The 13,711-nt window shown below is 34.2% G+C and overlaps 1 protein-coding gene across 1 annotated transcript; it reads left to right on the top strand.

Annotated features, from left to right (window-relative positions):
* The first annotated feature begins 6,046 nt into the window (after nt 1–6,046).
* Nucleotides 6,047–13,223, top strand: LOC123534737 (zinc finger protein 91-like). Its single transcript, XM_045317129.2, has one exon. The coding sequence runs from the start codon at nt 6,142–6,144 to the stop codon at nt 8,449–8,451; it is 2,310 nt and encodes a 769-aa protein (XP_045173064.1). The 5' UTR covers nt 6,047–6,141; the 3' UTR covers nt 8,452–13,223.
* The last annotated feature ends 488 nt before the right edge of the window (nt 13,224–13,711 follow it).

The raw sequence follows: 13,711 nt of genomic DNA, 5'->3' as shown, positions 1-13,711 counted from the left end.
TTCTACTTTAGAGCAAATCTCTCGAATTTATTTATATGTAGTGCTAGTAAAATGTTTGGTCAGTGTAAACACAAGCTAAAGGTAAATGACAAACGATATGATAAAGATAAAAATGGTTTAATAAGGAATGTAAAGTGGCACGAAAGAACTTCCATCGGGCCAAATACTTGTACAAATTGCGTAAAAATGATGGAAACAAAGAAACCTGCAATGTAAAAGTAGATCATATACGTCATCGTTAAAAATGCATTTGCTGGTTATAAGAGGAAAAATGCCGAAAACCTGAAAAAAAAAAGAAATTTTCAAAACCAAAACAGTATTGGAAGATATTGAATGGAAGGAAAACAAATAGACCAGGAGCGAAATTAAATGACTTGTATGAATACTTAAAGCAGTGTAATTATGCAAATGTTGATGAAAATAATGTTGATATAGATGTCACTGATGATAACATTAATCAGGATCTAAATCAACCCATTTCTATGGAGGAAAAAGAGAAGACAGTAAAAAAAAAACTTAAAGAATAACAAATCAAGCGGTGTTGACAATATCTGTAATGAATACATTAAGGCCACAGATTCGAAACTCAAACATGTACTTGTAAAACTTTTCAATATCATTTTAGCTCGACTTTTCGAAGAAAATGTAGAGCTATTGCACTCGCCCCAGCGTCGTCGGCGTCGGCGTTGCCGTTGGTTAAAGTTTTTGATAAAGTCAAATATCTCTGTTACTATCAAAGCTATTGACTTGAAACTTAAAATATTTATTTACTATCAAAGTCTACACCACGAGAAACAATCCCCATAACTCTGATTTGAATTTTGACAGAATTATGCCCCTTTTTAACTTAGAATTTTTGGTTAAAGTTTTTGATAAAGTCAAATATCTCTGTTACTATCAAAGCTATTGACTTGAAACTTAAAATAGTTATTTACTATCAAAGTCTACACCAGGAGAAACAATCCCCATAACTCTGGTTTGAATTTTGACAGAATCATGCCCCTTTTTAACTTAGAATTTTTGGTTAAAGTTTTTGATAGTCAAATATCCGTTACTATCAAAGCTATTGACTTGAAACTTAAAATACTTATTTACTATCAAAGTCTACACCAGGAGAAACAATCCCCATAACACTGAATTGAATTTTGACAGAATTATGCCCCTTTTTAACTTAGAAATTTTGTTAAAATTTTTGATAAAGTCAAATATCTCTGTTACTTTTGACTTGAAACTCAAAATAGTTATTTACTATCAAAATCTACACCAGGAGACACAATTCCTATAACCCTGGTTTGAAATTTGACAGAATTATGCCCCTTTTTAACTTAGAATTTTTGGTTAAAGTTTTTGATAAAGTCAAATATCTCTGTTACTATCAAAGCTTTTGACTCGAAACTTAAAATACTTATTTACCATCAAAGTATACACCAGGAGAAACAATCCCCATAACACTGATTTGAATTTTGACAGAATTATGCCCCTTTTAACTTAGATTTTTTTTTGTTAAAATTTTTGATAAAGTCAAATATCTCTGTTACTATTAAAGCTTTTGACTTGAAACTCAAAATAGTTATTTACTATCAAAGGCTACACCAGGAGACACAATTCTCATAACTATAATTTGAATTTTAACAGAGTTATGCCTCTTCTAACTTGGTTTTTTTTTTACTGGCAAAGCTCAGATTCAGAGTGAAGCACTGAGAAAAGCCGAGCACGCTGTCTTACGGACAGCTCTTGTTAAAAACAGGAGTTGTGTCGAATTCTTGGACAGTAGGGAAAAATGTTGCAATTTAATTATAAACAAAGAAGAAATCCCAGATCCTGCAAATTACAGACCAATATCCTTACTAAGCTGTTTAGGAAACCTTTTTCTAAGAATACGTACGGTGGTATGATTAGGACATGCATTTTATTTTAACATTAAATCATACCGAGCGCACGAAATCTTATCTCAGCATGCGCACGATATTTTATCTCGTACGCACGTCATCCTATCTTGAGCGCATTACAATAGACAATAGACAATATTTTATTAAAATTTGGACTTAAACATAGTTTATCATCCATATAAACATATACACAAAATGTCACGATCATATATAACAGTAAATAGCACTAGTATGTACAAGAAGAGTATGTAATTTGGTTAACATAGTCTATCAGAGGGTAATTTACATACTATTTTCTCCATACTTACACTATGAAATATGAGAAGTAATATCACTGTCCAAGATAATTTTCCCGAATCTTTTGAGCACAGTTTATATAATACGCAGTTTTTGACAACACATTTTCATCTTTAGAATTTAACAACGGTAACAGTTTTAACATACTTGGACGACATATATAATATGTGTCTATATATCGTTTTCTCAAAAACTTATATCTTGAGCAGGTCAAAATGAAATGGAATTCATCTTCCAACTCTCCACTAGAACACACCTGGCACAGTCTTTCATTCCATTCAATCATATTTTGTCCGTGTCTACCTGTTTCAATTCTAAGCCTGTGAGCAGACACTCTCATTCTAGTTATGAGAATGCTTTGATACTTGGGCAACAAATCCAGATAAAGTTCATAATCAAAAGACATTTTCAGATGTTTATAAACAAATAACACACCATTGTTATTAACATTCTGACTCCAATCCTGCATTTAACAATCAATAAGACGTTGTTTAAAATATAGTATAAGTAAAGCTCTGCTGATTTTCCCATATGTGACCAAAACCAAAAGAATATAGTAAACTTTTAACTTGGTAAGCCCAATTCTTCTTACCATTAATAACGTCTGCACATAAAATGCAATACAACTGTTTGATATTACAATTATTGGTGTTTAATACCTTAACCAGTATTTAATGATATTTGTAAACCATTTAATATATAATGGGTAACGACCCAATTCGCCGTATACAGACACAATACTGGTAGACATTTTTACACATAAAAGCCTTTTGCAAAATTGTAACTGTATTCGTTCAAGCTCTTTTTGATTTCGTGTACCCGCATTCTTCAGCACCATAATTCAATATTGACGTTACGAAAGAATCAAACAATTGGCACGTAAGTTTAGGTTTCAGATCTAGTTCTTTCGTATTAAATAATAAAACATTTATTGCTTTTAGAGCATTTCCAGTCAATAGTTGCTGGTTATGGCTAAAATTACCATTTACCAAAAACAACGCGGCAGGGGCCAGTTTCGCATTTGGCCCGGGTGCGTTTTTTAAATAAAATAGACATACGTACTTTACAGGCATATATATTCAACTGGTTATTTATGATGTTTATAGAACTAAGGATTCCTGCGTACGAGTGATTATTGTGTAAAATAAATATGTGCATGTATTGATTTTCCTAGCTCCATGTAGACGGCCGGGTCTAAAACTTTACCTGAGGTAACGGAAGTCAGACGAATTGGAAACGGTCATCCATCCATCCAGCTTCTGCTCAAATATGCGGAAAAAGTAAACGGTTATGAGACACTTTTCTTCCAGCCATTATTTTCGTCTAGCCACATGCTTTAAAAATATGCATGTGTTTTAGGTCAGTCATTTGCAGATAATACGGTACAGGTCACGCAAGGTGTGCATTTTGGGCCATTTTTATCTCAAAATTTAGTGTCCAGAAACCTGCATTTTACTCGTTTTTATCACAGAAGCAACATAATCGGCAGACTGAAAATGTCACATAATGAAGTGCTATGTTTATGCAAGACATTCGCTCAACAATTGCCTTGAATTTATCGAAATTGGATTTTCTATGATTTTTTTCGCACTGGTATCAGCGCAGAGTTGTGGAGTTTTCAAATTTACTGTCCCTTGCCCCCATAAAACTGGTCGACAATTTCCAATACGAAGCCATTATACGTCCATGACTCATGTCTACGAACTGGATCTCTCTGTCTAAAAACCATTACCATTGTCTTTTATCATTACTTTAAAGCCCCAACGATCACAGTATGTCTTAAGATTATCTAAGTTTATCTGTAGATCGCTCACGGTTTCAGCAAGTATCACAATGTCTGCATATAACAACAAAATGATCGTTAACTGGTTGTCATCGAGACCACTACCGGAACTTGAACTAAGGTAGAGTTCTAAATCTTCAATGAAAATTGACCATAACAAAGGCGAACATATTTCACCTTGTTTTAAGCCCACAAATATTTCAATAAATCTGAATAGGTATTACAATGCCTGACACGACTCTTGACATGTTCATACATAGATCTTACAATTATCCTTTACATTTTCCAGAAATCCCTAACTTGTTCATCTTGTACCATAGTGCATTTCTGTAAACACTGTCAAAGCACTTACTCGTGTCTACAAAAGCAGCATAAAGGCGTTTACCATTACAGAGAAAATTTTGAACAGTAGCATTTAAACAAAAAATTGCATCAGTAGTTGAAAGCCCTTTGGGCATCTGAAATAATAACATTGATGTCACACCAGATTTGTTTCCACAGTTTCGTTACAAAAACCCTCACTTTCTTCATCAACGCATATATTAATTTCGTCACAAAGTTTCTTAAAATAGTCATAGAAATCTGTAACAGATAAATTTGTGCCTACGCGTCGCCTTTTCTTGGAAAAATAGTTCCAAAAATCACGAGGCTGTTTTCCAGGAAGCTGTTCAATCTCACTACGTTTCGTAAACTTGTGTCGAGACTTTTTGCGTTTTACAGTTAATTTATATGCTTTCTTCTTCAAAAGCAGTTGCTGTCTATTTTCAGCACATTTGTTATTATTAAATATATCAAGTGCTTGTCTATATTCGTTCCTTTTTCTACACAATTTTGATCAAACCATTCAGATGATTTGATACCGGACCCACTCGAAAATTTAACAGCTTTATTGTTTTTAACGTATACATCTTTGCTAAACAAAGGATGTGCAGCATTTTCTATTAAACGCGAAAATTCTAACACCCTTTCATTGACGCACATGTGAACCCTTGAATAACGTATTAAACTTGGGTAATTGTGCAATAATACTTTTACGAAAGCCCTCCCTTTTCTCTGCACACAACTTTATCTGGCATCATTACATCTCATCTCGTTCACACAACATTCTACCTAGCCTGGGAAGCCGTTGATAATATTTGTGCTTTGTCAGAAGAAATCATACCTAATATCTATGCAATTAAGATCACTTAATTGCGCTAATTAGTGTTAATTGGCATTCATCGAGTTTCTGATATTGTCAATTTGCATGTAGATTGTCAGACTGGATTCCCAGGCTACATTCTATCTAGTGCGCCCGACATCTTATCTTGTGCATTTCGTTTTATTATACCTCACTTTTGTCTACAATGATAAAACCCCTTTTACCCGAGAAAGAGATATTTTGACTATCAAAAAACATTTCCAACATTTTTGACATATGACCAAGCGAAAGTGACTGTCAGGTCATGTGACCACGCTGGTATTTGAATGTCATATAAGGGCAAATAACTGCTTCAATTTTTAGCCAAATAATGAAATGATTGCCTCCCTTGTACACATATAGTAGTGGCGTCATTATTCAATGTGTAGATAGGCGATTCAGACGACATTAACTGTAAGAAAGAAAAACAAAAGAATTAAAACATTTTTTATGTTTTTCTAGATCTACTTAGTTTTGTTCGGTATAATAAAATAAATATCATATGGCAGCGTGTGTGTCATTGATATTGTCAACCCTCGAAACAGAATGTCACAACTCGGCTTTCGCCTCGGGTGACATTCTGCCGGCGGGTTGACAATATCAGTGTCACACACGCTGCCATATGATATTTGTATAATGTCGTTTTGTTGCAGCGACGCAGTTACACGATGACACAATGAAACGTAATTATGGCGCCCCGCAAACGTCACCCCACCAAATGCCACTACGCCGAACGTTGTTATGTCTCAACGCCACAAGTCGCCCCGCCGAATGTAAAATAGAGAAATTCAAAAGCATTTTTTTTTGTTTGCTTCCTACTTGATGATTACTGTTCTCGGGTTTAGGTCAACTGTGATGTGTTTATTTTTCTGTAATATTTTATCTTTGCAGTTTTATACAGATCAACAGATCACATAGAATGATATTTTATAGAAGTCAGCTTCAGTAGAAGAACACTGGATCAAGTTGAGGAACGCGGTCTGAACATAAAAATGTTTCAGGTCATTGAGAAGAACTTATGCAAGACTGACACTTCTTGTAATACTATTGAGAACGATGAGCAGAAGACAGATATGAGTGGGTATATAGAAGACGAACACTTTAAATGTGATCTGTGTGACTATGCATGTACTACCATCGGTGATCTGGAGACACATACAGCAATACATATAGGGGAGAACAGTTTAAACTGTGATGTCAGTGATTATGTATGTAATAAAAGCAGTAATCTGAAGGAACATGTGAGAATGCATACAGAAGAGAAACTTTTAAAATATGATGATAGTGAATATTCATTTAATTCGAGCAGTAATCTGACGACACAAACAAGAAAACAAACAAAACAGAAGGTATTTAAATGCGGTATTTGTAAGCAGGCATTTAATGCTATCAGATATTTTAAAGAACACATGAAAACACACAGAGGAGAGAAGCCCTTTAAATGTAACACGTGTGGTCGTGCGTTTAGTGCTATCAAAACTATGAAACGACACCTAAAAACACACACAGCAGAGAAAAACTTTAAATGTGATATTTGTGATCGTGCATTCCGTGATATCACAAATCTGAAACAACACATAAAAACACACTCGGGAGAGAAACGTTTTATATGTGATGTTTGTGATTATGCATGTAATGACAGTACTTATTTAAAGAAACATATGACAAAGCATACAGGAGAGAAACCATTTAGATGTAATGTTTGTGATTATGCATGTAAATCAAGCGATTATCTGAAGTCACATGTAGCAAGTCATTTAGGAGAGAAAACATATAATTGTGATGAATGCGATTATATATGTTATTCAAACAGGTACCTGAAAGTACATATGAAAATACATACTGGTGAGAAACCTTTTAAATGTGATGAATGCAATTATGCATGTTTTGGAAGAACTGATCTGAAGATACATAAGAGAGTTCACACAGGAGAGAAACCGTTCAAGTGTGATGTTTGTGATCGTGCTTTTACTGCAAGGAACAATCTGAAGAATCACATGACAGTACACACAGGAGAAAAACACCTTAAATGTGATGTATGTGATTATGTATGTAATTCAAGCACTTACATGAAAATACATAAGGAAAGACACACTGGGGAGAAATGCTATAAATGTGATGTTTGCGATTTTGCATTTTCTTCAAGCGGTGGTCTGAAAAGTCATATTAAAAAGCATACTGGTGAGAAAAGTTTTAAATGTTTTGTGTGTGACTATGCATGTGATAGAATAGGTTTTCTAAAGACACATATGAGAAAACATACAAGAGAGAAATGTTATAAATGTGATGTTTGTGATTATGTAAGTTCTTCATTCAGTAATCTGAGCAAACATAGGATAATACACACAAATGATAAACCTTTCAAATGTGATGTTTGTGATTTTGCATGTTATACAAGCAGTAGTCTGAACATGCATAAGAGAACGCACACTGGAGAGAAGCCTTTTAAGTGTGATGTCTGTGATTATACATCTAAACAAAGCGGTGGTCTGAAGACACACATGAGAATACACACAAATGAGAAACCCTTCAAATGTGATGTTTGTGATTATGCAAGCAGAGCAGGCTCTGGTCTGAAGAATCATATGAAAATACACACAGGAGAGAAAGGCTATAAATGTAATATTTGTGCTTATGCATGCGCTTCACGCAAACGTCTGATTGACCATAAGAGAATACATACAGGAGAGAAACCATATCACTGTAATGTTTGCGATTATGCATGTAGTCATAGCAATTCTCTGAAGATACATATGGCAACACATACTGGAGAGAAACGTTTAAAATGTAATATTTGTGATTATGCAACTCACAGTAGCTCTGTGCTGAGGAAACATGTGTGGCGACATACAGGAGAAAAACCCTTTAAATGTAATTTTTGTGATTTTGCTTGTAATTCGAGAACCAATCTGAAGAGACATATTATTCAGAAACATACTGGGGAGAAACACTATAAATGTGATGTTTGTGATTTTGCTTGTAATATAGGTCGTTCTCTTAAGAAGCATATCAGAACACATTTAGGAGAGAAGTGTTTTAAATGCGAACTTTGTGATTATGCAAGCCGTACAAATCGTCAACTGAAGCTACATATGAAATTACACACTGGAGAGAAACCATTTAAATGTGATGACTGTGATTTTGCAAGTCATTTAAGCACAAGTCTAAAGAAGCATGTTTTTAGGAAACACATACGAAAGAATCACTATAAATGTAATGTTTGTGATTACACATGCAATACAAAGAGTAGTTTGAAGACACATGAAACTGAAAAACATACTGGAGAGAAATATGACGTGTAGTATAGAGGATCCATTTAGAAAAATATGTACTTTAGTATGAGATTGTAGATTATGCATGTTATCAAGAAATCTGTGATTTCTTAAGATGGAAAAAAATCTACACATTCACATACGGTTGCAATTTTATGCCTGGTCAGAAAATGCAAATATCTGTCTCTATCAGATGGAAAAACCTATACATTCCAAAATATATGCACTTGAAGCAACACATTTCATTGAAATTGTTTTTTAGAGCGGTGTTTTTCATAAGTTTTGTATGACAGAATCAGTAAAAATAGTCAAACTTTTTGTTATTAAATATTGATAGAGAACTTACATAATCTTTCGAAATTTGAAATACTGAATCCTTTAGAATTATATTAAAAAAGAACAAGTATGTTTATGAATTGAAATTAATAATAGATGATAATAATAAATGAATACATTTTCCTGTAAATCTGAATTTATAGGGAAAAAATCTTATGTGCCACATTTTCAGTTTATCAAAATTTTGTTGCCTGTGTTTCGTTTTTTTTCTCTAAAACAAGAAGGTTTAATTCATGATGCAAGCTTTAGTGTCTTTTTCCTGTTTGTGTAAATTTTGCCTTTGTTTCGTTTTTTTCTCTAAAACAAGAAGGTTGTAATTCATGATGTAAGCTTTAGTTGTCTTTTTCCTGTTTGTGTAAATGTTGCCTGTGTTTCGTTTTTTTTCTCTAAAACAAGAAGGTTGTAATTCATGATGTAAGGTTTAGTTGTCTTTTTCCTGTTTGTGTAAATGTTGCCTGTGTTTCGTTTTTTTCTCTAAAACAAGAAGGTTTGAATTCATGATGTAAGCTTTAGTTGTCTTTTTCCTGTTTGTGTAAATGTTGCCTGTGTTTCGTTTTTTCTCTCTCTAAAAGAAGAAGGTTTGAATTCATGATGCAATTAAGCTTTAGTGTCTTTTTCCTGTTTGTGTAAATGTTGCCTGTGTTTCGTTTTTTTCTTCTAAAACAAGAAGGTTTGAATTCATGATGTAAGCTTTAGTTGTCTTTTTCCTGTTTGTGTAAATGTTGCCTGTGTTTCGTTTTTTTCTCTAAAACAAGAAGGTTTGAATTCATGAGGTAAGCTTTAGTTGTCTTTTTCCTGTTTGTGTAAATGTTGCCTATGTTACGTTTTTTCTCTCTCTAAAAGAAGAAGGTTTGAATTCATGATGCAATTAAGCTTTAGTGTCTTTTTCCTGTTTGTGTAAATGTTGCCTGTGTTTCGTTTTTTTGTTCTCTAAAACAAGAAGGTTTGAATTCATGATGTAAGCTTTAGTGTCTTTTTCCTGTTTGTGTAAATGTTGCCTGTGTTTCGTTTTTTTCTCTAAAACAAGAAGGTTTGAGTTCATGATGTAAGCGTTAGTTGTCTTTTTCCTGTTTGTGTAAATGTTGCCTGCGTTGCGTTTTTTTTCTCTAAAATAAGAAGGTTTGAATTCATGATGTAAGCTTTAGTTGTCTTTTTGCTGTTTGTGGAAATGTTGCCTGTGTTTCGTTTTTTTTCTCTAAAACAAGAAGGTTTGAATTCATGATGTAAGCTTTAGTTGTCTTTTTCCTGTTTGTGTAAATGTTGCCTGCGTTTCGTTTATTAGATCAGCTATTCGAAGAATAGTCTAGCTATTCTACTCTCCCTGGCGTCGGCGTCAGCGTCGGCGTCACACCTTGGTTAATTTTTTGTATGCAAGTACATACAGCTATCATTTAAAGGCATATAGCTTTGAAACTTATTTTTTCTTTTTCTATGTCAATTACCAACCTCACTAGGTTAAGTCCCATAACTCTGACATGTATTTTGAGCAAATTATGCCCCCTTTTGGACTTAGAAAATTCTGGTTTAAGTTTGACATGCAAGTTACTATCTCCAAAACTAATGCAGATATTGAATTTAAAATTCACATGTGTCTTCGGGATTATAAAACTAGTTGATAGCACCAAGTCCCATAACTCTGACCTTCATTTTGGCCAAATTATGTCCCCTTTTGAACTTAGAAAATCCTGGTTAAAGTTTTGCATGCAAGTACATACAGCTAGTACTAAAAGGCATATAGATTTGAAACTTATTTTTTCTTTTTCTAGATCAATTACCAACCTCACTGGGTCAAGTCCCATAACTCTGACATGTATTTTAGGCAAATAATGCCCCCTTTTGGTCTTAGAAAATCCTCGTTAAAGTTTTGTGTGCAAGTACAGACAGCTATTACTAAAAGGCATATAGATTTGAAACTTATTTTTTCTTTTTCTAGATCAATTACCAACCTCACTGGGTCAAGTCCCATAACTCTGACATGTATTTTGGGCAAATTATGCCCCCTTTTGGACTTAGAAAGTTCTGGTTTAAGTTTTACATGCAAGTTACTATCTCCAAAACTAATGCAGATATTGAACTGAAACTTCACATGTGTCTTCGGGGTTATAAAACTAGTTGATAGCAGCAAGTCCCATAACTCTGACCTTCATTTTGGCCAAATTATGTCCCCTTTTGAACTTAGAAAATCCTGGTTAAAGTTTTGCATGCAAGTACATACAGCTAGTACTAAAAGGCATATAGATTTGAAACTTATTTTTTCTTTTTCTAGATCAATTACCAACCTCACTGGGTCAAGTCCCATAACTCTGACATGTATTTTAGGCAAATAATGCCCCCTTTTGGTCTTAGAAAATCCTCGTTAAAGTTTTGTGTGCAAGTACAGACAGCTATTACTAAAAGGCATATAGATTTGAAACTTATTTTTTCTTTTTCTAGATCAATTACCAACCTCACTGGGTCAAGTCCCATAACTCTGACATGTATTTTGGGCAAATTATGCCCCCTTTTGGACTTAGAAAGTTCTGGTTTAAGTTTTACATGCAAGTTACTATCTCCAAAACTAATGCAGATATTGAACTGAAACTTCACATGTGTCTTCGGGGTTATAAAACTAGTTGATAGCAGCAAGTCCCATAACTCTGACTTTCATTTTGGTCAAATAATTTCCCCTTTTGAACTTAAACTCTTTTGATATTTCACCTTTTTGGGTAATATTTCCTGCTTCTGGGACAATATTTCGAGTAGTCGAGCTTGGCTGTCTTATGAATATCTCTTGTTTTTCTCTAAAACAAGAAGGTTTGAATTCATGATGCAATTAGCTTTAGTGTCTTTTTCCTGCTTGTGTAAATGTTGCCTGTATTTCGTTTTTTTTCTCTCTAAAACAAGAAGGTTTGAATTCATGATGCAAGCTTTTTTTGTCTTTTTCCTGTTTGTGTAAATGTTGCCTGTGTTTCGTTTTTGTACCCCACGACAACAAAGTTGTAAGGGGGGGGGGGTATACTGGTTTCAGGTTGTCTGTCTGTCTGTCTGTCTGTCTGTATGTAGGTCTGTCCGTAGAAACAATCTTGTGCGCTCCATCTCTCCTCATCCCCTTGACACAATTTAATGAAACTTCACACAAGTGATCAGTAACAACAGTAGTTGTGCATGGGGCATGTTAGGTTCTTTCAGAAAAAAAAATGCAGAGTTACGGGACTTTGTTTTTTGTTACTATACTATATACATAGACACAATCTTGTGCGCTCTATCTCTCCTCACCCCCTTGACACATTTTAATGAAACTTCACAAAAGTGATCAGTAACAACAGTAGTTGTGCATGGGGCATGTTAGGTTCTTTCAGAAAAAAAAATTGCAGAGTTACGAGACTTTGTTTTATTGTTACTATACTATATACATAGACACAATCTTGTGCGCACTATCTCTTCTTATCCCCTTGACACAATTTAATGAAACTTCACACAAGTGATCAGTAACAACAGTAGTTGTGCATGGGGCATGTTAGGTTCTTTCAACAACAAAAATTGCAGAGTCTGCATATGCAATCTTGTGCGCGCCTAATCATCCGAACCCTTGCACATAATTTAATGAAACTTCACACAAGTGATCAGTACCAACCCTAATTGTGCATAGTACATGTTACGTTCTTTTAGATAAATATTCTGCATAGTTATGGGACTTTGTTTTTTGTTACTATACTTTATACATACAGTCTGTATTCATACAGTCCACATAATTATGCAATCTTGTTTGTGTCAAATTGCAATGTACTGTGTCAGTGCATGAGGGGGATACATTCATCACCTTTAGTGATAGCTCTAGTTTTCTCTAAAACAAGAAGGTTTTACTTCATGATGCAAGCTTTAGTGTCTTTTTTGTTTGTGTATATCCATGTTATATTATATATATATTCCGGGTCTAAAGATCATCCACAGTTGCGATAAGTAATTTATTTATCGTTGCCACTTTTTAGACAATTGTAGTTCAGCCCTGTAAGATAACAACATTTAGAAAATATTTATGAGGAGCATAAAGTTTAATTGGCAATGTATGACACACGAAACCAGGTTTTCAGTAGTAAATTACACAAAACAGGTGTCATTAAAATTTCAAAATTTCATAAACTTCTTTTTCTCACGTCATTGTATATATTTTTTTTTTGTTCTTTTAATACCTTATTTGGAGCAATGACTGTAGCTCATACGGTAACATCCTAAGACCTGGCAAAGCACTTATTGTTCTTTATAGCAGAGTTAAAAGCCTTTTTGACACACCATGCTGGTATACACTGGTGTTATTTTATCGTAAGCACTGAACCGTTCCAAGTAGGAAGGAAATCTGGTCCTTCATAAAGATGCGTTGTAAGGGTACTCTATATTTTGACCAGAAAGCAAATGCCAAAAGGGCGCACTTCTTCAATTCTGTAAGAATAAATGCAGATGAAAGGAGGTTTAATAAAATTCTAACAGTGGATGAGGCTTGGGTATATTATTTCGATCTTAAGGTTGCATAAACAACCGTGGCTTAGGATAGGGCAACAACGGCCAGTTGTCACAAAAAGAACACAAAGTTGCAAACGGGTTCTTTACATAATTTTATCCATTACAAAGGTCCTGTTGTGCAAATACCCAATGCACCCGGCAGATCTACTGCTGGCCAGTTTTATAGGGACAAGGTTATAAAATCAGTTACAAAACATTACGTTAAACGTCTTCCGCAATTTTATTTACGGTCCATCTTCCTTATTCATGACAACCTGCATATAAGAGCAAATTTGTATGAACCTCACAATTGTCTGGATTCCGCTCGTAATAAGGACCATTTCGGCAAATGCAAATGTCAAACTTTTTTTTTGAAAAGTTCTTCTAAAAGTGTTATACCAACATACCGGTATTTCACATTTTCTAAAAGATACAGCAGTGATGACAATACAATGGTGTAGTTATTACAATAAAGTCC

This window comes from Mercenaria mercenaria, chromosome 12 (assembly GCF_021730395.1).
Source record: "Mercenaria mercenaria strain notata chromosome 12, MADL_Memer_1, whole genome shotgun sequence".
Lineage (NCBI taxonomy): Eukaryota > Metazoa > Mollusca > Bivalvia > Venerida > Veneridae > Mercenaria > Mercenaria mercenaria.
This window is presented reverse-complemented; position numbering and strand designations above follow the sequence as displayed.

What these genes read in the sequence shown, in the direction of transcription:
- LOC123534737 (XM_045317129.2), top strand. Translation starts at nt 6,142, where the DNA reads ATGTTTCAGGTCATTGAGAAGAACTTATGCAAGACTGACACTTCTTGT.